The sequence below is a fragment of the Orycteropus afer genome, unplaced genomic scaffold (genome assembly GCF_000298275.1).
Source record: "Orycteropus afer afer isolate SDZICR_OR568_19922 unplaced genomic scaffold, OryAfe1.0 scaffold00001, whole genome shotgun sequence".
NCBI classification, from domain to species: domain Eukaryota; kingdom Metazoa; phylum Chordata; class Mammalia; order Tubulidentata; family Orycteropodidae; genus Orycteropus; species Orycteropus afer.
Window position 1 is genome coordinate 14,112,370 of NW_006921588.1, and position 26,918 is coordinate 14,139,287.

The window sequence follows — 26,918 nt, forward strand, 5'->3', positions numbered from 1 at the left end:
AAAAAAAAAAAAAAAGAAAAGAAAAGATGTTGGCAAGGATGTGGGGAAATTAAAACTCTTATCCATTCCTGCTAGGAATGCAAAATGGTACAGCCATTGTGGAAAACAATGTGGCAGTTCCTCAAAAGACTTAAGCTCTGGTAGCGTAATGCCTAAGGCACTTTACTGCTAACCAGAAGGATGGCAGTCCAAACACACCAGCCACTCCTCAGAAGGAAGGTTGGGCAACTACTTCCATAGTGATACTGCCTCGGAAACCCAAGGAGGGGTCACTATGAGTTGGGTCCAACTTGACAGCATGTAACAACATCTGACCCAGCAATTCCACTCCTAAGTGTATACCCAAAAGACTTGAAAGCAGAGATTAAAAAGAGCCTTGTACACCAATAGCACTATTAACAATGGCAAAAAGGTGGAAACAAATGCCCATCGACAGATGAATGGATAAACAAAATGTGTTACATAAATACAATGGAATATACTGTATATACTCAGCTAAGTGGGAGAAATGACATCTTGAGACATGCTACAGTATGGATGGTGCTTGAAGACATTATGCTAAGTAAAATAAGCCAATCACAAAAGGACAAATATTGTATGACCTCACTTATATAAAAAGATAAGAAAAAGCAAATGTATAGAGACCAAAGTTCATTAGTGATTATCAGGGGTGGGAGAGAGAGGGAAAGGGGAGGTTAACAGCAATGGAAAAATCACACTGTAGAGCTGATTATTATAACTGCTGTCAATAAGTTGTACACTTATAAAAAGTTGAACTGGCAAAAGTTGTATGATAAATATATTTACAATGACTAAAAAAAAAAAAAGAGCAGCTACTGAGGCTGCTTATGTACAACCAAATACTTCATGGGATTTGTTACCTTTGGTTTGGATGTTTAGGGTCATGGTTTCACAGGACATCCCAGTTAATTGGACTAATAACATGGTAAGTGCCTCTGTTCTACCTACTAATTTGCTGTGGAGTGACTGGGGTCTTAAAAGCTTTCAAGCAGCCGTCTAAGATGCACTATTGGTCTCCTCTCATCTGAAGCAAAGAAGAGTGAAGAAAATCAAAGGCATCTGGAAACAATTAGTCCAAGGATATGATGGATGGACCTTGACACCAGAAGAACTAGATGGTGCCTGGCTACCAAGGCCAACCACTCGTGAAGGGATCAAAACTGTAGATCCTGGATAGAGTGGGAAAAAAATGTGGAATAAAATTCAAAAACACAGGAATGACCAGAATTCCTGGTCAAATGGAGTCGACTGGCCCCAGGATACCCTTCGGACCTGGGATTGGACTCACTCCCAAGGATCAGCTCTCAGCCCAATAGTAGAAAGACTTATATGCAGAACACCCAACCCTGGGCGATGTACCCACCTACTCTAGGAAGACACACCCCTTAGAGGAATCGGGGCACCAGAGGGGCCTCAGTCATATGGAGGGAAAGCTGGACAGACAGGCCAGCACACGCAAGAGGGGCACAGGGAGCGGGGAGTCACAGGGATAGGAGAGGAGGAGAGTATGTTATGGTCAGGGATGGTAACTGGGGCATGAAATCAAATATACACAATCTGTTGAATGTAAAACAAATTTTGCACTGTAAATTTGCACTCAAAGCACAGTTTAAAAAAAAAAAAAAAAAAGCTTGCAAGTGGCTAGCTAAAGCACAACAATTGGTCTCTATTCACCTGGAATAACAGAGGAAGTAGGAGAGTTACTAACAGGAGGAGGATATGGAATATGAGTGGCCAATTGCCTCCATGAACAACTATCTCCTTTGTCATGAGACTACAAGAACGAGATGGTACCTTGCTACAATTACTGAACATTTTGATCAAAGATTCCATAGAAGAAAATGAAGAACAGATTTTCAAATCCTCATGGACTTTCTGGAGCCTGTGGGATGTATGAACCCCTGGAACTATTGCTGAGATGATCTTTAAATCTTAAACTAAAAACATCCCTGGAGTCATCTTCAAACTGAACAATAATTTACCTTAACTAGTAAAAAAGGTCTGCCTTAATCAATTTGCTTGGTAAACTTTTACCCAAACCACAATAAAAATTTAAAACAAATAAAAAGAAAGGTCTGCCTTGAGTATTATGCAGTTTTAAGATTGATATGTGGGATCAAATTGATCAAACGATCAATCAATGGGGGGAGAACAGGACAGCAGTGTTTGCACAGTGGAGGTGGGGGCAGTGCATGGGAAGGAAGGACACAGGGAAAAGGTAACTACGGGGTGGAAGTAGGAAGAGAGCTGTTTCATTGTGGGGAACTGCAGTTAATGTCATGAAAAAAAATGTGTATTAACCGCTATATGGACCCAATTACAATAAAAATTAAAAAAAAAAAAAAGACCTATGTGGGATCAAATTGGCAAAAGCAACTCAAAAGATTCAATAGGAGCCTTATGGAGCAGTGGGTTTATGTTAATGAGGGAGGAACAATTCAGAAAATGAAGTTGAAAACGGTTGCACTACTTGAAAAATGTCACTAAATTGTATCTGTGTAACTTCAATTGGTGTATGTTTTGCTGTGTATGTTCTCAACAAAATACAAAAATTTTAGAGGAAAAAAAAAAGATGACTTTCCAATTGACTAAATTCTAACATTAAAATAGGAAATTTAAAAATGCAAAGTTAATAGATTTCATCAAAGCAATCTTAAAAGGAAATATCAATAGCATAGAAATCATTCCAATGAAAAGGCATTAAACATGCTATGTGCTTCAGATTTTAAAGTACAATTTTTTTAACCCAATCCTTCAAAATACCTGATAGTCACTAGTAGAAGCTTTATATGCTGTAGCAAGAGGTCTCATGGTAGAAATCCTAGGAGTACTTCCAGGTTGGGTTGGTGTACCTAAGGTTTTGATTGGTGGTGTAAAGGTAAGAGATGGAGATGGTAAAGCGCATCTGTCACTGTTTTCCATAACACTCTGGAACAAAAAAGATAAACAACCTCTCTGTTAATAAGCATAATACATATTATCCGTATTATATCCTACTTACAATGAAAGTTTTATTGTTCTTCTTGTTGTTATTGTTGTTATGTGCCCTCGAGTCGGACCCGACTCATAGCGACCCCTCCTTGGGTTTCCGAGGCAGTATCACTACAGAAGGAGATTGCCCCATCTTCCTTCCAAGGAGTGGCTGGTGGGTTTGAACTGCCAGGCTTCTGGTTAGCAGTCAAGTGCCTTAGGCACTATGCTACGAGAGCTCCCAAAACCAAACTCATTGCTGTCAAGTTGGATCCAAGTCATAGCAACCCCTCCTTGGGTTTCTGAGGCATTATCACTACAGTAGTTGATTGCCCAATCTTCCTTCTGAGGAGTGGCTGGTGGGTTTGAACCACCAGCTTTCTGGTTAGCAGTCCAATGCCTTAGGCATTATGCCACCAGAGCTCCCATGAAAGTTTTATTAAAAGAAGCAAATTCTGATGTAATTTTTCTTTCAAATAATTTAAGCTTGAGAAAACAATACACGCTTCTTAGCTAGCATTTAAGAGACCTAACACTCAGGTGCAGATCACGCTTCAACAACCTCATATACCCTCATTGCAACTATAGGTTCACAAGAGTAACAATCTCTAAAGATTTTATGGAAAATCATCAAGGAAAGAAGAAAATGATTTTGAGAAAAAGGAATAAACATCTGAGTCTGATGCTATTTAGTCCCCAGTAGCCCCAAATACAAGGAATACTGCCTCTCCAAACATCTTTTACAGCATAATAACTACACAGCTACAGTAAACGACAATAAAAGCACGAACCATGTTCACTTTGTTCATTAACATGCAGTATCAGCACAAGACAGTGCCTGGTATGTAACAGAAGTTCAAAGAATGTTCACAATGATTTTCCAAATGACAACAGTTTAAATTTGCTTTAGTACTGTTAATAGTACACAAATATACAATAACTTTTAAGTATGTTAAAATGAAAATAAAACAAAAGTTTCAGCCATTTAAAAGTTAACTGATGCAATATACATCATTAAAATACATCATTGAAATAGCACTATCACTTTAAAGTACTTAAAGAATATTATTTTGTCTTGCACAAATAACAGAAAATGGGTTAGAAGTCAAGTGGTTTAGAATCCATACCTCATCATTAACGACTCTGGACAAGTTACATAAGCACTCTTACCATCTATTCCTTTACCCAGGAAAAGAAGAAGCTGGACTGGATTTTCTCCAAATTCTAAATGCCTATGTTTAGATATCTTTGGCTTACCATTAACAAATCTACTATAAACATCAACATATTTTACCAACTAAGAAAAACAGGCACAGTGAAGTAAAGTGACATAACCACCAATGATATCACTGACATAACTATGTTCATAATTTTAAATGTTGTGAATTTCTACTATATATTAAATTCTACAGTCATATGCTTTTATGCACTGGCCATGACCTCAAAATTCTGAAATTTAGTACAATCAGCATCAACTCAACAGCAGTGGTTTTGGTTTTTAAAATGATCATAAATGTTTTATTCCTTAGAGGAGAATGCTTTGTTTACTGCAATTAAACTCACATAAAATGTTACCAAAACATGAAAGCACCAAAAAATAAATAATTGGGAAAGTAGTATGATTTACAGATGAAGAAAGAGACTATCAGAAATATTTTATCTAATTACTCAGGGAATCTTAAAAGTGATACCATTACTACAAAACCTGGAAAACTCACTTGGGAGTGGACATCCAAATTCAGGAGTCAGTGCTGTTCATACAGATTAAGCTATTTGCCTTCTATCAGCAATAACTTACTTTATCTATACATGGTTTTACGCCGATCATGATGGACTCTCCAAAAATCCTCCCATCTTTACTTAAGGCTTTTCGAGCCTGCAGTTTAGATTGATAACGAATATGCATCCAATTTCCTGTGTTAGACATCTGCAAAGAATAAAGTTGTCTCTTAAAATAAAATATATAAAATTTAAAATATAGTAAATTCCATTAGAAAATACAAGTATGTGACAATAAATCTACTTCTACTTTTTACTTGGTGTCCTATAACAAGTTGCATATTAAGGTTCAACAAAATTCCTTTACAAACAGTTTCAATAGTCTCCTTCTAGCTACCAAGTCTCTAAAACAAAAACCAGATGGCAAATATTCTCCGAAGATGAAATAATTCTTAAAAGATAATTATTTCTTGTAAAAAGATGTATCAACACTTGTCATGAGGTTTTCTGAAACTATATTCATCAATATGATTTTGTGTAAGGGTTAAGTAAATAAATCTCTAATAATAGAAAAGTTGTTATTATTTATAACTTACTGTGCAAGCTAAAGTAACCTCTTTAAAAAGTCATCCTTAAATCAAAAAAAATCAAAAAACTTTGTAAGGTATGGCACTTCCTCCTTTTCCTTTATTTCCAATAAAACAAGCTCAAATAAGAAGATAGTAACATAACGTTTGGTGTAATCTACCTTTTTTTTAAGAGACTGAACTGTTTAAGAATAAAAGAGGAAGTGAAACTGCAACTCTCACTCTCTTATCTTGTGTCTGTCTCTACCCCTTTTTGATCAAACTCTATGCAACTTACAGCCTTCTAGACTCCAAAGAATTACTCTATCTAACCTTAAAAATTATAAACTTTTAAACTTGGAGAAAAAAATAAGATAAAATTCAGAAACAAACTTTCCTTAATTCACAGCTTATCTTTCCTCCGCCTAATTCCTAAATTTAATAGAAATTATGCCTTACCACATGTTTTAAGATATTCCCATATTGTGCAAATTGCAATAATATATAGGAAGCAGATGCTTGAGGAAACCTGAAAAAAAGAGTTGTCCAAACAAAATAGTCAACTGACACAATAAATACAAATGCAAATTACCACACTTACAAGTGTTTTGAGATAAATTCCCCTCAACTGTCCAGAATATTAATAGATGATCCTTGACCATTCTGTTTTCCCTAAAAACCAGCAAACTCTATCACCACCCAGTTAATTACCCAAAAGCAAATATCTTAAAATTAGATTTCATTTACTAAAATCTATCTCTAAAAATTCCATTCTCACTGCCATTATCATAGATCTTAGAAAAGAATTATGAAGTTGTAGTTCTGTCTAGTTTTAGAGGTGTATGGTTGTGTGTGTGTGCAATCATAAATTATTACACTATTGTTATTAAAAGAGAAAAAATTTTCAATTATAGTTATCCATATAGCATACAGTTATGCTCGTACATTGAGTACCACCTGAAAATTCTCAAATTCAGTTCTCTATAAATGATCAAAACAAAATGTTTTATCCCTTAAAGAAGACTGCCTCGATTCTTATGAGTAAGTTCATATGAAGGGTTACTAAAACATAAAAGCACCAAAATATAAATAACTGGGTAAGTAGTATGATTTAAAAATAAAGAAAGGGACTAATAGAATACTTCAAATAATTTATCTAATTACTCACAGAATCTTAAAAGTGATATCTGTACTACAGAACCTGAAAAACAGACTTGGAAATGGACATTCAAGTTTAAACATATAGCCATTTCATGAGAGAATATAAAAATTCAAACATGAAAGAAAAATAAAAATGAAAAAGCCCATATACTTGGTATGGATTTAGGGCTGAATGTGGGCTTTCCAGAGAAGAAGGCAAGGTGACAATCTGCTTTCTACCTAAGTGGAACCCACAGCACAGACCCCTTTCTAGGAGGATACACAGAGACAGGCAGCAATCGCTGCCCTGAAGAGAAAAACTGCAGCTGGGGACAAAGGTGGGGGGAGAATTTTCACTGTATATTTTCCTATAAATCTTTTGAATTATTAAATTTGAAATAAAATGAATACATAAAATCTACTAAACTTTTATGGTATATTTTTCTTCCATTGAAAAACTCGTGTGGTAATTTTTATACAAAAAATATAGTAAGATCTAGTACCAGGATTGAAAATTACTTTCAGAAGCAAGTCTTACGTAGTATAACTAGTTGTGAACCTCTGAACACATCACTTAATCTGTCTGTCTATATGTCAGTTTCCTCATCTGTAAAAGATGATACAATATGATCTCTAAGATAACTGAAAATACTTTGCACCTACAATTCTATACAAAGTACACTTAGAACTGTCACCTTCTGCTTTTACTAATATTCAGTATTATTTTGTTAATATTCAATATTGTGTGACTAGAAAGTACTATGAATATACTTGATACAGTGATATAGTGTGTGTGTGTGTGTGTGTATATATATATATATATACACACACACACACACACACAAACGAAGTACAATTTGTTAGTTCAAAACTGGGTACCGTAAGTCCAATACATGCAGAGAAATAGCTACTAGTATGGTAGCTCTGGTGGTGTAGTACCTAAGGCATTTGACTGCTAACCAGAAGGCTGATGGTTCAAACCCACCAGCCACTCCTTGGAAGGAAATTTGGGCAATCTACTTCCACGGTGAGACCGCCTCGGAAACCCGAGGGGTTGCTATGAGTCAGATCTGACTCAATGGCAGTGAGTTTTGCTTTATAAGATACAAGAGTTCCCTAAGTGTTAAAGGGACAACCCTACTCAAACATCCTGCAATTATGCTGAGAGAAAATAAGTTAAAAATATAAATAATGAAAAATTGTGAACAAACACTAAATTATAGTTAACGATATGCATGCTGAAATGTCAGAGTGATATGTACTGATGTCTGCAACTTACTCTGAAATGTATACCAAAAAAAAAAAAAAAAAATGAGTTGATGGACTAATAGATGGAAAGATAAAAAGCAAATGAAGCAAACTTAACTGTAGAATCTGTGGTGCTGGGTATTTGCATGCACTTCTTTCAATTTTTCTGTATGTTTGATAATATTTATTATAAAATGTTGAGGTAGTACCTTTCAAAAAAGGTAAATGATATAGAAATCTTACCCGAACACAGTCACCCAAGTGTCATCGAGGTGATCTTCTGACGTCAGAGAATCTCCTTGAGTATAAAAAGGATCCAACTGGGCAGGAGATAATGTAGTCTTTCGAGGCTGACCAATATTTGCTGGACTAAACATACTTTGTCCTATGTTAGTACATTTAGTAAGTTAGTTACCAATATAAGCACACTGGTTTAATTTATATCATAGCTCTTAGTTTTAAACGAAATATATATATATATATATATGAAATTAAATATATAAATTTTTGTTTATATATTTTGGCAAAAATTTGGCAATTACATAAATAGTCCAAAATACACAACTGCAACTGAGTAATAATTTCACACTACTACACAATCTGTGGGAGCACTGACAGCATAGTGCCTAAGGCACTTGACTGCTAATCAGAAGGCTGGTGGTTCAAACCCACCAGCCACTGCTCGGAAGGAAGATGGGGCAATCTACTTCTGTAGTGATACTGCCTCAGAAACCCAAGGAGGGGTTGCTATGAGTCAGGTCTGACTCGATGGCACATAACAACAACAACACAATCTGAGGGAAGTCAAGCATTAATAAGTGGATATAGTTTATGATTTTGAAAAACATGTTATTACTTTATTATTTACCACAAATTTACTAAATGCTTTATTATTTTCTGATTAAGCCTATGCTAGAACAATCTCCAGTCAACCTCACAGGTTTCTAATGGATTCATCTTCTAAACCTACCACTTCCATCATGTCCCTTCTGCCTAATAAACTTCTAATAACTCCTGATTACCCGCAGAACAAAAATCCAAATGGCTTCTACACTCTGGTTCCAAATTTATCTTTCTAGTATCCTCTAAACAGTATCTACCCTAATCCCTAAAATGTGGTTGCAGCTTCTTTATTCAGGTCATTTCTATATAAAACATCTGCTCCTGTTCTGTTTCTTCTCCTTCAATAACAGCAACTAATTAATGAGTGCTTACCATGTATCCAATATGCCATGCTAACACTTTACATGTTCATTTTATCTTCAGAGTCAATATCGCATTGACGGGAGCTCTGGTAGCATAGTGCCTAAGGCACTTGACTGCTAACCAGAAGGCTGGTGGTTCAAATCCACCAACCACTCCTCAGAAGGAAGATGGGGCAATCTACTTCCGTAGTGATACTGCCTCGGAAACCCAAGGAGGGGTCGCATGAGTTGGGTCCGACTCGACAGCACATAACAACAACAACAAGATCACATTGAAACCACATTTCTTAGAAGGAGGGACTATTTTTCTTTCATCTTTATAACAATAATAATGATTCATTTATTCAAGAAATATTTTTTTTCAATACTTAAATATGCACCAAGCATCAATTCTATGTATTCAGGATACAATAGTGAACAAGTTAGACCAAAAAAAAAAAAAAAAAAATCCATCCTTCATAGAGCTTAAATTCTAGTGAAGACAGACAAATTATACTTAGTATGTTAAAAAACAGAATGTGCTATATGAAAAAATACTATTAAGCAGAGAAGGAAGATAGAGACAAGGAATATATGTGTATTCCCCTTTGCCATCAAGTCAATTCTCACTCATGGTGACCCTACAGGACAGAACAGAACTGTCCCATAGGGTTTCCAACTCTACTATCTTTACAGATGCAGACTGCCACATCTTTCTCCCACAGCACAGCTGACAGGTTTGAACTGCTGACCTTTGGTTGACAGCTGAGCACTTAACCACTGTGCTACTTGGGCTCCCTATGTATGTATGTATGTATGTATGTATGTATGTATGTAAAAAAACAAATCACTCCCATCAAGTCGATTCCAACTCATAGTGACCCCCATTTGGTTTCCAAGTCTGTAAATCTTTACAGAAGTAGATTGCCTCATCTTCCTCCCACTGAGCAGCTGGTAGATTTGAACCACTGACCTTCTGGTTAGCAACCAAATGCCTTTCCCACTATGCCACTGGAGTTCTTTATGTATATGTAAAAAGGGATTAAAATTAAAGAAAAAGAAAATATTTCACTGAGGTTCCATTAAAGCAAAAACCTAAATGTAGTTGGAGCAAAACATGCCAATATCTGCAGAAATGCATATCCAGCAGAGAACATGCTAAATACAAAGGCATGCCTGCTGTGGAAGATTTGCGGGAAGGGGGAAGCAAGGAGGGTGCTGTTTGTATAGAGGGCAGAAGACTTGAGGACAGAGCAAGCAGAAAATGAGAGATACTATCGAAGAGAGATTTAAAAAAAAAAAAAAATGCCAGATCATGAAGAAAAGCCTCATAAGCCACTATAAAGACTTTGGCTTTTACCACAAGTGAGTTGGCAAGCCACTGGAAAATTCTGAGTAAGGGTGCCACGATAGGACTTAAAACTGTGAAATGATAAGGAAAGCTAGCATTTTTAAGTGCTTACTATTACATCACTATTTGCACGGGCAATTTTATTTAATCCTAACAACTATGAGTCGGGTTTGACTCGACGGCACATAACAACAACAACAACAACAACAACAATACTAAAAGATAGATCCTATCAGTAGCTCCACCGAACAAATTAGGAAATAGAGCAAGGTAGGCAATTCTGAATCCAAAGCATGAGTGCTCAGGAAGTGACCTAGTGAACACTTTTATTTACTACAGCAGTGGTTCTACAGGTGTAGTCCAGAGCCACCTAAATCCTCAAGACCTTCTCATGGGATCAACAAGGTCAAAATATTTTCATAATAATATTAGGTTTCATTTGCCTTTTTCACTTTCATTCTGTCAGAAATGTACAGTGGACTTTCCCAGTAGCTACTGGATGTGATTCAATCGATTCAGATTGAATGCAGAAACGTATGAAAAGTCAGATATAGTTTATTAAGAGAGACATTAAGAAGATCTGAAAAACATAAAACAATGTCACTCTTCTTGCAAAAATGTTTTCTTTTGGTAAACAGTTATTTTTCGTTTTTGAAAAATGTATTTTCATTCAATTAATGAAATATTTTTAAGTTTTCTCAGTTTTAATTTTGAAAGCAGTGAATATCAATAATCAAGCAGCTCTGGTGGCACAGTGCCTAAGGCATTTGACTGCTAACCAGAAGGGTGGTGGTTCAAACCCACCAGCCACTTCATGGAAGGAAGACTGGGCAAGCTACTTTTGTAGAGATTTACCGTCTGGGAAACTCAAAGGGGGTCACCACAGTCTAAATTGACTTGATGGCAGTGAGATTGGTTGTTTAAAAAAAAAAAAAAATCAATAGCTGTAATCCATATGAACAAAAGCATTCTGTTTTTTTTTAAAGAGTGTAAAGAGGGAACCCTGAAACTAAGAAGTTTGCGAATCACTTTGCAGGAAGGCCTTGTAAATGATTCACACCCCATTTTCACTAACTGATTTTCTAGAGACTCATTCTAACTAGACACTGGCCTGCCAGTTATCCTGAGTTCCCACTGAGTACAAAAATCACTTTTAACTCATTCCAAAGTGTGTATTTATAGCCAAATGAGTTTCTCAAAGTGGGTTTTTTCAGCTATGAGATTCTCTACAGAGAGAGGAGACTCCCATTGTCTTCATGGGAGATTTATAATGCACATTACCATATTAAAAAGTTTCAGTGGTTATTCAATAAAGAAATACTTGTAACTTCATTTAACTCAAAATTCCTTATATTTATTTTTACCCTGTAATACACACATTTTGGTGTCAAGAATTCCTAGATGCCTGACTAAAAGGCACAATTAGGAACCAAGTCTGTTAGGAAATGAATAATAAAGCCATTTATTCAAATCTAAAGTTGAGATGCAAAAAGGGTTACCTGCTGAGTTTTAATTTCCTATTCATGAACACAGAATGATTTCCTCAGAGCCATACAAAGAGAAGCTTTCTTAATAAGCTATAAGCAATAACCACACAGTGTTACTGTTAACCCACCACCAAAAAGGACTGGAAAGTCAAGTTACTTTCAGTGTTCTATTATAATTCTTAAAAGGTCAAAGTAAACTACACACACACACAAAAAAAAAAAAAAAAAATCTAGCCTAAACAGTCCCTAAAAAAATTACAAAAAATTACATGGGGACATTATTTTATTTTAGTTCCTCATGCTCCAATTACTAAAAAAAAAAAAAAAAAAACTTACTGCCATGGAGTCAGTCCTGACTCATAGCAACCCCTCCTTGGGTTTCTGAGGTGGTATCTCTACAGAAGTAGATTGCCCAGTCTTTCTTCCGAGGAGTGTCTGGTGGGTTTGAACCACCAGCCTTCTGGTTAGCAGTCAAGTGCCTTAGGCACTGCTACTGAATTATAAAAAATAATGAAAATATCTTTATGGTTTAAGCAGGAAAAAGTAGTCCAACATCTTGCTTTATGGAAGGCAATGTGCTAGTCATTCTTGCTAATCCTGGGCCAATCATTGACCTTGGTAGAGAGCATCATGTACTGGGAAGAGGATAGCTTCTGCAGTCAGTTCATACTGCAATTCTAGTACTTACTGCCAGAACTAGAGCAAGTAATTGAACATCACTTCTCACATATTATAATAAGAAGAAAAATAAGAAAGAGGAAGAGGAGGGAGGACAGCACTGATATTAATAGCCAGCATGTATTAAGCACTTATACTATATAAAAGGTGCTATCCCAGGTACTTTGCATGTATTCATATTTAATCCTACGAGCAAGTTTATGAGATAGAAATTCACTTCCATGTTACAAATGGAGGAAAGCAAGACTTCCATATATACAATCTAAAAAGCAATCTAAGCCTGATATTAAGGAACGTAGCAACAAGTATCAGAAGAGACACCTAAAGACTTAAAAGCAGTTGCCTCTGAATACTATGGAATGGATCTGGGATTGCTTTGTATATCTTATAGAAGGATCTGACTTTTATCACCATCTTTTTTTTTTTTTCATTATTATCAGGTTTTATAGACTGTTTTGGCTTTTACAACTGAATTTATACTGACTAAAAATAAAACCAACAATACACAGTTAATAATTTAAAACATGCCAAACTACAGACATGCTATAATACACTTAACAATTATTCTTCGTCCACATTACCACAGATGCATTTAAGTGTTGTTAGTTGATTCTAACTCAGGCAACCCCACACGTGCAGAGCAGAACTGCTACAAAGGGTTTTCAAGGCTGTGACCTTTTGGAAGCAGATCACCAGGCCTTTCAAGGCACCTATGAATAGGTTTGAACCACCAGCCTTTCAGCTCCTAGTAGTTAAGTGTTTAACTGTTTGCTCGACCCAGGGACTCCAATGCATTTAGGTTCAACTAAACCTACCAGCCGGGAGCTCTGGTAGTATAGTGGCTAAGACACTTGCCTGCTAACCAGATGGCTGGCGGTTCAAACCCACCAGCCACTCCTCGGAAGGAAGGTTGGGCAATCCTACTTCCGTAGTGATACTGCCTCGGAAACCCAAGGAGGGGTCGCTATGAGTCGGGGCTGACTCGACGGCACATAACAACAACAACACAAACCTACCAGCCACTCCCCGAAAAGAAGATGGGGCAATCTACTTCCGTAGTGATACTGCCTCAGAAACCCAAGGAGAGTTGCTATGAGTCGGGTCCAACTCAACGGCACATAACAACAAACAACAACAATTTCTGTAACAAAGCTAATTTAAAATGCAACAACTCACTTTGGCAAGTGTATGTTTTTAAATTATTTGTCTACACTTATTTGACTCTAACTTAACTACCCCTCTAGGAGGTAAGTAGAAACACACATTTATACAAACTACACCCTTAAATAAACTTAGTTCTTAATACAAAGACATGACTTCAACACACCAAAGACAGTAAAAGGAATTTTATTATAGAATGTGAAATCAACTAAAAATTTTTATATTCTGTATTACTATTACAAAAAAACAAACACACTACCATCAAGTTGACCCGTTAGGACAGAGAACTGCCCACACAGTTTCCAAGGTTGTAAATCTTTACAAAAGTAGACTGCCTCATCTTTCTCCCCCAGAGAGGCTAGTGGGTTCAAACCACTGAACTTTTGATTAGCAGCCAAATGCTTTAACCACTGCACCACAAGAGTTCCTTGTGTTACCATTAAGGCAGCACAATTTAGTTATGCTTCATCATGTAATAACCTTTAAGCAAGAAATTAAATGAAGGCTCAAATTGGGACAACCATTATGACCTTTAAAAATAAGATGTTAAGTTAAGTCTCAAATGAATAAGTAATCTAATTTTTGCCCTGTCAACTACTCTGAAAAATATAATTACTTGTACATAATCTAAAACTATTTACATAACTTTAGCATAATTGCCCCCCACCTTGTTAATGTTTAATTGCTCCACTGCTTTTACTTCCTTTCAATCAGACTTCTGGTATGAACATGCTATGCTTTTATAAGATGAAAATAAAGTGTGCCCATCAAACCACATCAGATTGGACTACAATGTGTCTACCTTGATAAATCACTATGCAAACACTCTTCATAAAATCAAATTAAAATGAAGGGCAAAACACCTTCTTTATTACCCTTTATGAAAATGTCTTTAATTAAAGAACAGATTCAATTATTCGAAAATAGACCACCAATCAAAAGAACCAGAAAGAATGGTAAATTTAAAACAGACATATGGCAAATGAAACTTGAGGCAAAGATCTTCCTGTCAGTCTTATCTTCTTACCATAAAACAAAGTAGCCCAAAAAGCACAACAAAAAAAAAAATACAACAACATCTAATCAAATATGGTAAACTGAACACTGTGTTCATCTCTAATCCCTGACAATCACTACAGAAAGTCTCTGGTTATGGAGAGCACAGGTACTGTGCAAGGTAAGACAGAGACTAGTGGCTGAAATTAAAGAAAACTAGCTTAAAACAAGGAGCTCTGTGTAACAGAGCCATTAGTGTATTTAGAACCACTCTAATTAGCCATTAGAGTGTAACACAGTGCCTAATGCATCTCACTGCTAACCAGAAGGCTGGTGGTTCAAACCCACCAGCCACTCCATGGAAGCAAGACTGGGCAATCTACTTCCATAAAGATTTACTCCCTCAGAAACCCAGTGGGGGTCGATATGAGCTGGAATTGACTCAATGGCAGCGAGTATCATTTTTTTGTTTAGTTTAAAGTATGTATAATAAGGGATTACATCTTAGGCCTCTCTTCATCCTAGCCTCTCACTCTGTACTCAAGAGATCAAGAATTTGTCTCTGAAGAAAAGGAATCTGAAAGGCTCAAAGCTCATGAGTTCAATCACAATAGAAATCACTGATTAGGGAACTGAATTAAGTGAAAATCTGCATACAGAAAAGGTGACTTCCCCTTCCTATACTCAAAACACCAGCTTAGATATTAAGGCTATATATATAGTAAAGGATTCTTCTTTAGAAAAATGTAAAAATTCAAGATTCTGTCAACAAAGAAAACCCAATTTAAAAGTGGGCAAAGAACAAGAACACACACTTCAGCAAAGAGGACATTCAAGCAGCCAACAAACATAAAAAGATGATCATGATAATTAGCCATTAGAGAGATGCAGATTAAAACTACAATGAGACATCATCTCATTCTTGCTAAAATGGCCGTGATTAAAGAACAGAAAACAATAAATGCTAGCAAGGATATGAGGAGACTGGAACCCTCATCCACTGCTGATGAGACTGTAAAACAGTATTACTACTATGGAAAATGGGACTCTGGTAGCACAGTGCCTAAGGCACTTGTCTGCTTCGGAAACCCAAGGAGGGGTCACTATGAGTCGGGTCCGACTCAATGGCACATAACAACAACAACAACTATGGAAAATAGAATGGCGCTTCCTCAAAAAATTAGTAATAGAACTACTTGAGGATCCAGCAATCCCACTCTAGGTACATACCCTAGAAAGGTAACAAAAGAGATACAAACAAACATATGCACACCTATGTTCACTGCAGCACTATTCACAATAGCAAAAAGATGGAAAGCCTAAGCACACCAATGAATAAATGGATAAACAAAATGCGATGCATATATGCAATGGAATACTATGCAGCCATAAAGAATGAGTCTTCAAAACATCTTATAATATCACTAAATCTGAAAGATAATATGCTGAGTTAAATAAGTCAATCATAAAAAGATAAATACTGTATGATCTTATTTTTATAAAAAGGTATATATATAGAAACCACCATTCATTGGTGGTTACCGGAGATGGATTGGGGGGGGGGTGTTACACTCTAAATAGTAGAGACTTGTTATTTTTGGTGATGGAAAGGTAACATCAAATATGAGTGAACTGTACACAGCTTGACCAGGTAAATGATGTCACTAAGAAGTAGATAAGAAAAATAGGTGTTTTGGGTAAATTCGCAATACAACCGAAAAACACGTGTGGTTACATATGTATGTGTAAATATATGTATATACATGTATGCGTGAGAGCATGCATATATATATACACACATACACAATAAAGCACATAAAGGGCACAATTACAGATACTTCTTAGACATAACCAAATACATTAGGGGAAGGGATTTTCTAGATTTGAAGGCTTAGGACCATAGTCTCATGGCACAACTTGGTCAACAGGCATAATACATAGTTCATAAAGTTTATGTTCTACATTCTAGTTTGGTAAGCAATATCTGAAGTCTTAAAAACTTGCAAGTTGCCATCTAAGAAACAACTACTGGTCTTAATCATCTAGAGCAAAAGAAAAAGGAGGAATCCAAAGACTCAGAAGAGGCAGTCTACACAAACCATGGCCCCATCTACCCTGAAACCAGAACTAGATTGGGCCTGGTTACCTCTTCTGAACATTCTGATCATGACCATAAAATATGGATCCTGATAAAATGGGAGAAAAATGTAGAACAGAACTCAAATTCTTAAAAAGACTAGATTTACTGGACCAGTTTAGACTACAGGACTCCCCAAGAATATCGCCCTGAGACACTTTCTAAACCTTGAACCAAAACTATTCCACAAGGTCACCTTTTTAGCTAACTAATAGACTGGCTTATAAAATGAAGACTATCACCCATAAGTCCTGTGCTTCTTTAAAAAATCATCTACAAGAACCAAATGGTCAACAATTACTTATTCTAAAGCAAAAATGAGAAGGGAAAAGAGCAGGGGATCGAGATTACTGGAAACAACAACCAAAACAGAAATAAGATGTTGACACACTGTGAAATACATAACCAACAGCACTGAACAATTTGTGTAGAAATTGATAAATGGGAAGCTAATTTGCTGTGTAAGCTTTCACCAAAAACACAATATTATTTTAAAGAAAATAATAAGCAAAAGAGCTCCCAACGAAATTGAACTTACTGTCCAATCCCATACACTGAAGCCCAGTAAGAGACAAACCAGCCTCTTTCCACCAATCTCCCCTCCCATTAATACTGAATCCTACACACACACACACACACACACAGAGGTTCCAAGAAGCTTTTTAATCATTCATTCAATACGTAGACCTCCAAAATAAAAAAGAAAGAGGGGAAAGGGACAGAAAATATAAGAGGAATCGAGAGGAAACAGACAATATGAGCAGGGAAAAAAAAAAGACCACCATTAACATCAATATTAAAAGGATTTACTCATGAAACAAAAGGAGGATACTATTCTTAAAGTATTATCAGAGAACAAAAAGAGCTGTGGGAAATAAAAATAAGAAATATCATACAAGACTTGAAAATGGAGATTAAGGAATCTCTCAAAAAGTAGATTACAATTATGAAAGACAATTTAATGGAGGAAAAGTTTTAAAAATTAGAGATCTCTACAGTGGATCTCATATCCAAATAGTAGAAATTCCAGAAAGAGGGACGAGAGAAAGCTAATTATCAAATAAATAATGAGGGAAGTTTCCCAGAACTGAAAGACTTAATTAAGTGTCTTAATGAAAAGATCTACCAAATATGAAAAAGTCCATTACCAAGGCACATTTATGAAATTGAAAACACCAAAAAGAAATCTTCAGTATTTTTCAAAACAGACTACATACAAAGGTTCAAAAATCATAAATGCAAATGACTTCCACAGAACCAGTGGAAGCTAGAAGACAATGGAATGATGATGCCTCTAAAATTCCAAAGGTAAATGATTCCCAGCCTAAAACACTGTAGTCAGCCAAACTATCAAGCAAATGGGGCGGGGGAGGGCATTGTCAGGTACAAAGTCTTAAACTCAACTTTCCATAAAACCTTTCTTAGAAAGCTATTTAGTGTGTTGTTCACTAAAACAAGGAAACGAACCAAAAAAGAGGAAGATACGTCACCTAAAATATAGAGTTCAACACTAGAAACTTGCTAAGGCAAGTCCTAGATGACAAGCTGTATACTGTGCTGAAACAGAAATCCACCAAGAGAGAAATTTTCAGTTTAAAACAAAGAAAAAAGAGTTTAAAATTTGTTTGAACATTTATAAATAGATATCACAGCAACAGAATGTTTTAAGAGAGAAGGCATACAGAAAATTAACTATGAAAAAATCAAGTTTTGTAAGAAAAATCCTAATTTACTCCTTGAATAATATTTACATAGTTCAAATAATACAAACACTGACAAAGGAATAAAGTTTGATATAATTCTATTCAGATAAAATGGGGAGAAATCATCCTCAAATATCTTAAGGGAAATACCACAAAACTGAGAATAAGAATCAGCAATATAATCATGTGGCAGGCTGAGTAACACCTCTCCCACCAGATGCCTACATCCTAATCCTCAGAACCTGTGAATGTTATCCCTTATGTAGCAAAAGGGGCTACACAGATGTGATTAAGAATCTTGAGGGGGAGATTATCCTGGATTATCCAGGAGGCCCCTAAATGTAATCACAACTATCCTAACAAGAGGAAGGCAGAGAGATTTTTCTACAGAAAGGAGAAGGCAATGTGATAATAGAAGCAGACTGAAGTTACATATTTTGAAAATGAAGGAAGGGACCATAAATCAAAGAATACAGTCACTACAAGCTGAAAGAAGCAAGGAAACAAATTCCCCACTCAGAGCATCCAGGTGGAACAAGCTCTTGACTTCAACCAGGTGAAACTGAATTTAACCCAGTGAAACTGATTTTGGACTTCTAACCTCCAGAAGTAGGAGAATAAATGTGTGTTGTTTTTAAGCCATTAAATCTGTGGTAGTTAGTTACAGTAGCAAAGTAAAACTAATATAGTGTATCATTTAGAAACATGGAGGAAATTACAAAAGCAATAGCTCTAAGATCTAGAGTGGTTAATTCCAGCAAACAAGAATAGAAGTTAATGCAAGAATAAGGTTAAAAACTGCTCAAATTCATTATAAGCATTTAAATATTTAATTTTTAAAAAACTAAATAGAAAAAATGGCTGTATGATTATTTTAAAAAGTAACTTCACCCACCATAACCTGGAAACCACTCAATGGTACCATGACTAGTCTCAAAAAAAAAACTCACTGCCATCAAGTCAATTCCAACTCATAGTGACCATCATTGGGTTCCCAATGCTATAAGTCTTTACAAAAGCTGATTGCTTCATTTTTCTTCTGCTGAGCAGCTTGTGGGTTCAAACTGCCGACCATCTGGTTAGCATCCAAATGCCTTAACCACTACACCACCAGAGCTCCTTAAGACTAGTCTAGCATGAAACTGAATAAATATTTAGTGATTGATTAAAAAAATAATATAAATGTGTATGTGGTAATGAACTGTTGAATGTAAAACAAATTTTCTTTGTAAATTTGCACCAAAAGCACAATTGGAAAAAAAAAGTGTATGTGGTAGGCAGAAAAACAGACCCTGATATATGTCCATATTCTAATCCTGGAACCTCTGAAGAAGTTATACTCATGGCACAAGAGACTTAATGGTACAGATGGAATGAAAAGTTGTTAATCAACTGACCTGAAAATAAGATTATGCTGTGTTATCCTGGCGGACCTAGTGTAATCACTAAGATTCTTACATAAGGAAGAGAGAAAGAGTGATGCAATTTGAAAAAGACTCAACGGCTTTGAAGATGGCCATAAGCCAATGAGTTTTGAGAAGATGGAAAAAATAAGAAAACAGACTCTCCTCTAAAGTGTCCAAAAAGGAACACAGCTGTGCTGACACCTTGATTTTAACCCTGGTTGTATAGTAGTTAAGCACTTGGCTGCTAACCAAAAGGTACACTGTTCGAATCCACCAGCTGCTTTGCAGGAGAGAGATGTGGAAGTCTGCTTCTACAATGATGACAGCCTTAGGAACTCTATGGAGCAGTTCTACTCTGTCCAATGGGATCATAAGTCAGAATCAATCTGACCACAATGGGCTGGGTTGGGTTTGAGACCCATTTTGGACTTCTAATCTCAAGAATTGTGAGACAGTAAATTTATGTTGTTTTAAGCCACTGATTTGCATCAATGTTTTATAGCAGCAATAAGAAATGAATACAGCCCACAATAAGATTAGTGTTTACTCAATGTTGAACAAAAACCATGCCTTACCAAACTGGATACACATATTCCAATCTTCTTCTTTGGTGAAAGATTCTGGTGTCAGGATGTTATTGCCTGAAGACACTATCTACTTACATTTTAGTTTCTGTCAGTTGCTGTAACAAATTACTACAAACTGGGTGGTTTATAGTAACAGAAATTTATTCTCTCACAATCTAAAATCAGAACCACTAGTCTGAAAGAAAGGCACCGACAGGGCCACGCTCCCTCTGAAGGCTTCTAAGGTAGAATCCATTCCTTGCCTCTTTTAGATTGTGGTGGCTGCTCACGTCTTGACATTCCATGGCTTGTGGCCATTATCCCTCAAACCTCTGCCTCCATCTTCTCATCACCTTCTCCTCTGTCTCTCCCTCCTCTTCTATGACAAATCTGCCTCTATCTTCCTCTGATCTGTCATTGAATTTAGGGCCCATGAGACAGTCCAGGATAACTCCTCCTCTCAAGATCCTCAGTCATATTTTTTGCCATATAAAGTAATACACACTCTTATGTCATATAAGGTAATGTTCACAGGTTCTGAGGATTAGGACATGTACTCTCTCTTTGGGGGCACCAATCAAGCCACTACTACTTATATCCACCAATCTACTCCATCAACAAGCATTCACCGAGGTTCCTTTGTGCCTATCTCCGTAACAGGTAAACACTGCAGATACAGAATCTCATCTCTGTTCACAATCCAGGAATGGAGAGAAATAAGAGCCAAACACAGACAGCTTCACAGATAAGAAAAAAAAAAAGTGTCAGGGTAAACAAAATCCCTCACAGACAAATTAGTCCTTTTTTCCCCTTTCTGGAAACAGTATCAGAACCCTGAGCTCCTAGAATTATCAATAAAAGTAGCCAAAAAGTACTAGTCTAAAGATCACACTTAATCTGTTAATAATATGCCAACACAAACAAAGATTTGATTTTTTTATACATAAGTGGTCTAACACTGGAGAAGAGAGTTGATAGATGAAAGAACATCTCAAGAGAAAACTTAAGAAGATACAAGGAGGAGAAAGGAAAAGCAGAGGGAAGTTTAAAATGGTAGAAGAAAACTGAGGGTTGGCACTGGAAAGATAGGTCAAACATACTCAATATTCTGTACCAGAGACAATTACTATACCATGGTTGAGAGAGTTTCTAAAGTTGTTTAGTGCAGATTTCCTACTTTGCCATATGGTCAAGGTTTTCCTGTCCCAAAAATAAGATTCTAGATGAGATCTTAATTTCAGTTACAGAACCAAAACCAAACAAAATGAATTTAAAATATCAACTTTTAATGTGCATAAAGACCTAAGCATTAAATACTAATGATGCCATCAAATCCAATGACAGTTCTTTATAGAATTTGCCAATCTCAGAAAATTAAAATGTAAATATTATACAAGAAATTGTCATTTATTTAAAACTAAATAAAAAGGTTAAAAATAACAGTAATAAAAAAAATAGCAGCTGAGTAAAAAGTCTAGGTTTTTCCCCTCAATTTTCTCAAACCAACCCCCTTTTTCAATTTCTTGCTTATTATTACCCATGCATGACAGGTCCCCACACCCACCTCACCTTTTTTAAAATACTCTTTTCTTACTTCTGAACCATTTAAGACTTTCTTCATGTAAATTCCTTAAACTCAAAGTAGAAGCAGCAGTGTCTCCCAGTGGCCAATTTATGCTAGATATATTATTCCTACTGTACTTCTTGTATTTTCACATATGATTTCTACTCTTACAAGAACCTCATCGAAATTGTTGTATTGGGGTTTTATTTTTAAAGTCCACAAGTTAGCATATGATATTTAATTAACTTTAATCCTGTACTCTTGTACTTGACGACAATAAGAAAATTTTAATTTATGCTTTTCAGTCAACTAAGAGATCGCTGAACTACATCACTTAATGTTTCTGCATTTTCAATGCATGTGGAATTACTTACTTGATTCAATTGAACAAATAAATACTCATTACTGTGTGTGTAGAGAGCTCTGGTGGCATAGTATCTAAGGAATCTGACTGCTAATCAGAAGGCTGACAGTGCAAACTCACCAGCCACTCCTTGGAGGAAGATTGGGCAATCTACTTCCATAGGGATACCACCTCGGAAACACAAGGAGGGGTCGCTATGGGTCGGAAATGACTTGACAGCAGTGAGTTTGGTTTTTTTGGTTTACTGTGTATGTAACAAAGCATTATCATCTACCTATTTGTTATAGGAATCTAATCAGGTTAGGATTAGTTAAGAGCTATACTAATTCCATTAGAACCCTACAACCCACATATGTAGCTGAAGAATGTGGTAACCTCTAGAATTTTGACCCTAATATAGATGGTCTAAAGATGTTGCCCCCAAGATTTCTACCCCCTGGTAATTAAATCAAACACTTCTAGGTATTGCTTTGAGGGACTTTACAGATGGTTACTAATCAAAAGACTTTAAAATTGGAAGATTATTGAGGAGCTCTGGTGCCACTGTGGTTAAGGCATTCAGCTGCTAACCAAAAGGTCTGCAGTTCAAATCCACCAGTTGCTCCATGGGAGAAAGACAAGGCAATCTCCTTCCATACAGATTTACAGCCTTGGAAACCCTATGGCGGTCACTATGAGTCAGAATCGACTTGATGGCAGTGAGTTTGTTTTTTTTGTTTTATCCTAGACTGTTCTACAGGGCCTACTGTAATCACATGAGCCCTTAATAGCAGAAAAATGAAGTCAGAAAGAATTTTTTTTTTCTTTTTATTGTGGTGAAGAGATTCACCAACTTTTAAGATTGAAGAAGGAAAGCCACAAACCAAAGAATGAAGGTGGTCTCTAGAAAATGAGAACAACTTCCAGTAAAGAAACAGGGACGTGAGTCTGACAACTAACTACATGGAACTGCACTCTGCCAACAACTTGGATGAGCCTGGAAGTGGATTCATCCCCAGAACCTCCAGAAAGGAACACAGTCCTGCCAACACCTGAGCTCTGAGCAACCAATCAGTTCAGCTGCATTGTACCTGGACTTCTGACCTGTTTTCATTTGTTTTAAGTCACTAAATTTATGGTAATCTGTTAGAGCAGTAATTTAAAAAACAAATCAAAACTCACTGCCATTGAGTTGATTCTCTCAGCTACCCCCACTGGGTTTCCGATGTTGTAAATCTTTACAGAAGGAGACTGCCCCATCTTCCTCCGTGGAGCAGCTGGTGGGTAGAAAACTAGTATCAACTATGTTACCTGAAGTGGGGTGCTGTTAACAAATACCGAAAAATGTGGAAGTGGCTTTGGAATCAAACAGCATGTGAAAGCTAAGAATTCTGAAGAACATGCCAAAGAAAATCAAAATTGCCTTAAGCACACTGTTAGCAGAAATCTGGACTTTAAGGACACTGCCAGTGAAGGCTCACAGACGACTTACAGAAATCTAAACTTAGAGGATACTTGTAGTTCTATCTTGCTTTGTTATGTATTCAGAAAATCTCTACATTTTAACTGGAGTGTTTAGTCCATTTACATTTTATGTAACTGTTGATTTGGTTAGTTTTGCATGCATTACCGAATTTTCACACAAACAGCAAGAAGTATGCTTTTTTTTTTTTTGCCAACTGAGCCCTTCACCATGAGGTGAGGTGAGGGACAGGGGCGGTTGGCAAAAAACGTATAACACATACGTTATTTGCAGAAAAATATGGTACTATCTTGATGTTGGTTTCCTATTTTCCCTCTTTTTGGTGTTGTTGTTCCTTTGTTTTACGGCCTTCTATTAAGTCTAAGCCACCACCACCTCCCACCATGATTACCGTAGTAGCCTTCTAACTGCTCTCCCTATGTCCATCCTTGGCCTGTCTCCTACCCTTAAAGTCCGTTCACAACACATCAGCAGTCTCATCCTAATTGTTACACCTGTTCTGAGTAAACTAGTTGTTCAGCTTACAAAACCTTATAAAATCTTCCCCTATTACCCCTCTGGCCTCATTTTCTATTCCTCTTCCTCTCACTCATTCTGCATCAGCCACACTGGCCTTCTTAGTCTTCCTTGAAATACTAAGGGCTTTTGTACTTGTATTTCCCTCTGTCTGAAACACTTTACCCTCCCTCACTTAGTTCAGATTTTTGAGCAAATGTTATTTCTCCTTTAATTCTCTGTTGTAGGCAGAATAATGCTCCACCCCCCAAAGATATCCACATCCTAATCCCCAGAATCTGTGACTGTGTTACATTACATAACAAAGGTGAATTAATGCTGCGAATGGAATTAAGGTTACTAATCAGCTGACCTTAATAGAAGGAGCTTATCTTGGTGGGCCCAATGTAATCATATGGGTCCTTAAAAGAGATGTGACTATGGGAAAATGGTCAGTGATACACAAAGATGCTAGTTTTGAAGACGGAGAAAGGATTCATAGTCAAGGAGTATAAGCAGCCGTTAGAAGAGAAAACAGATTCTCCCCTAGAGTTTCCAGAGAAGAACATGGTCCTGTCTAATGCCTTGTTTTTAACCCAGTGAGATCTGGGCTTCTGACCACTAGAACTATATGATAAACCTTACTATTTGTGGGAATTCCTTACAGCAGCAATAAAAATTAATACACTACTCTATTTAAAACTGTAAGCCTTCATCTTGTCCTTCTTAATTTTCTTTATAAAATGTATTATCTTCTAATGAAGAAAACCAAAGATTCATGGAAACACTTAATCCTCGTGACTGGTACACCATGCGATCCTCGGCCTATATGACTATGAGACCAGAAGAACTAGATGGTGCCTGGCTGCCACCGTCAACCACTCAGTGAGGGATCTATATAGGAGATCCTGGATAGAGAGGGAGAACAATGTGGAACAAAACTCAAAATCATTTGGAAAAAAAAAAAGGGGAGATCAGGTTTCCTGGTCTGATAGAGCCTGGTGGAACCACTGAGACTATGGTCCCTAGCTGCCTTTCAGGTCTGGAATTGACCCCACACCTGTGCTTTCCAACCAAATAAAAGACAGGCAAAAGAGTTGCACATGCACCTGAGGTAGATACATCCCTTGGAGAGAACAATCATGGGAGAAAGAAGGGCTGTTTATATACAGGAAAATAGTTCAGAGGGCAGGAGTGCATGGAGGGATGGACACAGGGAAGAGCTAACTATCAGGAGGAAGCAGGAGGGGAGGTGTTACATTGGGGTAAACTGTCAATGTCATCAGACAACGTGTGTGTGAACTGCGGGATGAAAAGCGTATTTGCTCTGTAAACTTTCACCCAAATCACAATTTTTCAAAAAAGTATTCTCTTCTAACAAACTTTAAAATTTATTTTGTTCATAATTATAAATTCTGTAAATAAAAATAAACTGCATAAAGGCAAGGATTATCTATTTTGTTTGGTTAGATACTCTTAACATTCAATGGGATTACAAATACATAAGGATGTATGTGTTGGAATCTTAACTCCAAACCTGTGGATATAATCCCATTTGGGGATGTTTTATGTCAATGAGGTCATTTCAGTGTATCCTGTGCCCTAAACCCAATCACTTCTATGTTACAATAAGAGCAGATTCGCCACAGAAGCAAGCAAGTGGGGCAGGGGGAGAACAGATGAACATGAAGACTGCCAAGGAACTGAGGCATGCAGGCGCTACCAGAGCTGAGTCAAGGATCTTCCCCTAAAGCTGACAGAGAGAGCCTTCCCATATAGCAGTGCTCAGAATTTGGACTTCTAGCCTCCTAAATAAGAAGAAGATAAATTTCTGGTTTCATCTACCTGTGGTATTTCTGTTACAACAGCACTAATAAAGTTAGAGATGCAGTAAGAGTTGTGCTAATGATGATGCTGATGGTGATAAAAATGTCATTAATCTTAAAGAAACACTAGATACTTGTGGCTGTTCACAATCAATGACATTTAGATGTAGAGTTATATATTATTATCTCTCAAAACACCTTGTTATTCAATCTCAAGTACTCCTTTTCTGCCCAATTGCAGTAACTTTTATAATTATACAATTTTTAATGACTCAGAAGACACTTCAAACATCTCATTAAGTATTGTGGAGCAGTGAATTACTTACTATGGCTCTTCTAGCCATGGTCTTTGTGGCGCCCACCAGACAACTGGGTGGAACTATGTAAAAGTAAGGTGCTTGTGACCCACCCTAGGGAAGTGAATAGCTTGCTAATAACATAAATAAGGTACACAGCTCCCTGATGGGGATGTGCAGTGCAATGAATTACTTGGTATGGCTTTCCTAGCCCTAGTCTTTGTAACTCCCACCAGATTACTGGGTGGGACCATGCAAATAAGGTATGTAGAACTCTGATGTTGGGATTGGTTAGATCTGTCACTGCCAGGCTTAAAATAAGCCTTCCTAGAGGCAGAGGGGATATCTTCCTGCCATCAAGAAACAAGAGCTGGAGGTGAAGTGGAGCCCATCCTTGGACCTGAGATCCCTGCCCTGGACCCCCCTAGCTGAGAGATATCCTAGCAGAGGGACGGTGGCAGTGGAACCAAGAGGCATGAGACAGAGCGACAGGCTTACCTGGCTCACAGAGGCAGAGGCCAAGCTGAGAGGCCAAGGGCTAGAGAGGTATATGTGAGGGCACAGCAGAGGGGGAGATT

The 26,918-nt window shown here is 36.9% G+C and overlaps 1 protein-coding gene across 1 annotated transcript in view; it reads right to left on the minus strand.

Annotated features, from left to right (window-relative positions):
• Positions 1–26,918, minus strand: part of NUP35 (nucleoporin 35) — a 61,575-nt gene that overhangs the window by 2,180 nt on the left and 32,477 nt on the right. Inside the window, exons 5-8 of the mRNA XM_042780318.1 lie at positions 7,908–8,049; positions 5,736–5,805; positions 4,790–4,939; positions 2,785–2,949 (exon numbers count right to left, since the gene is read on the minus strand). Coding sequence (XP_042636252.1) covers positions 2,785–2,949; positions 4,790–4,939; positions 5,736–5,805; positions 7,908–8,049 — 527 coding nt within the window. The remainder of the gene's footprint in view (positions 1–2,784; positions 2,950–4,789; positions 4,940–5,735; positions 5,806–7,907; positions 8,050–26,918) is intronic.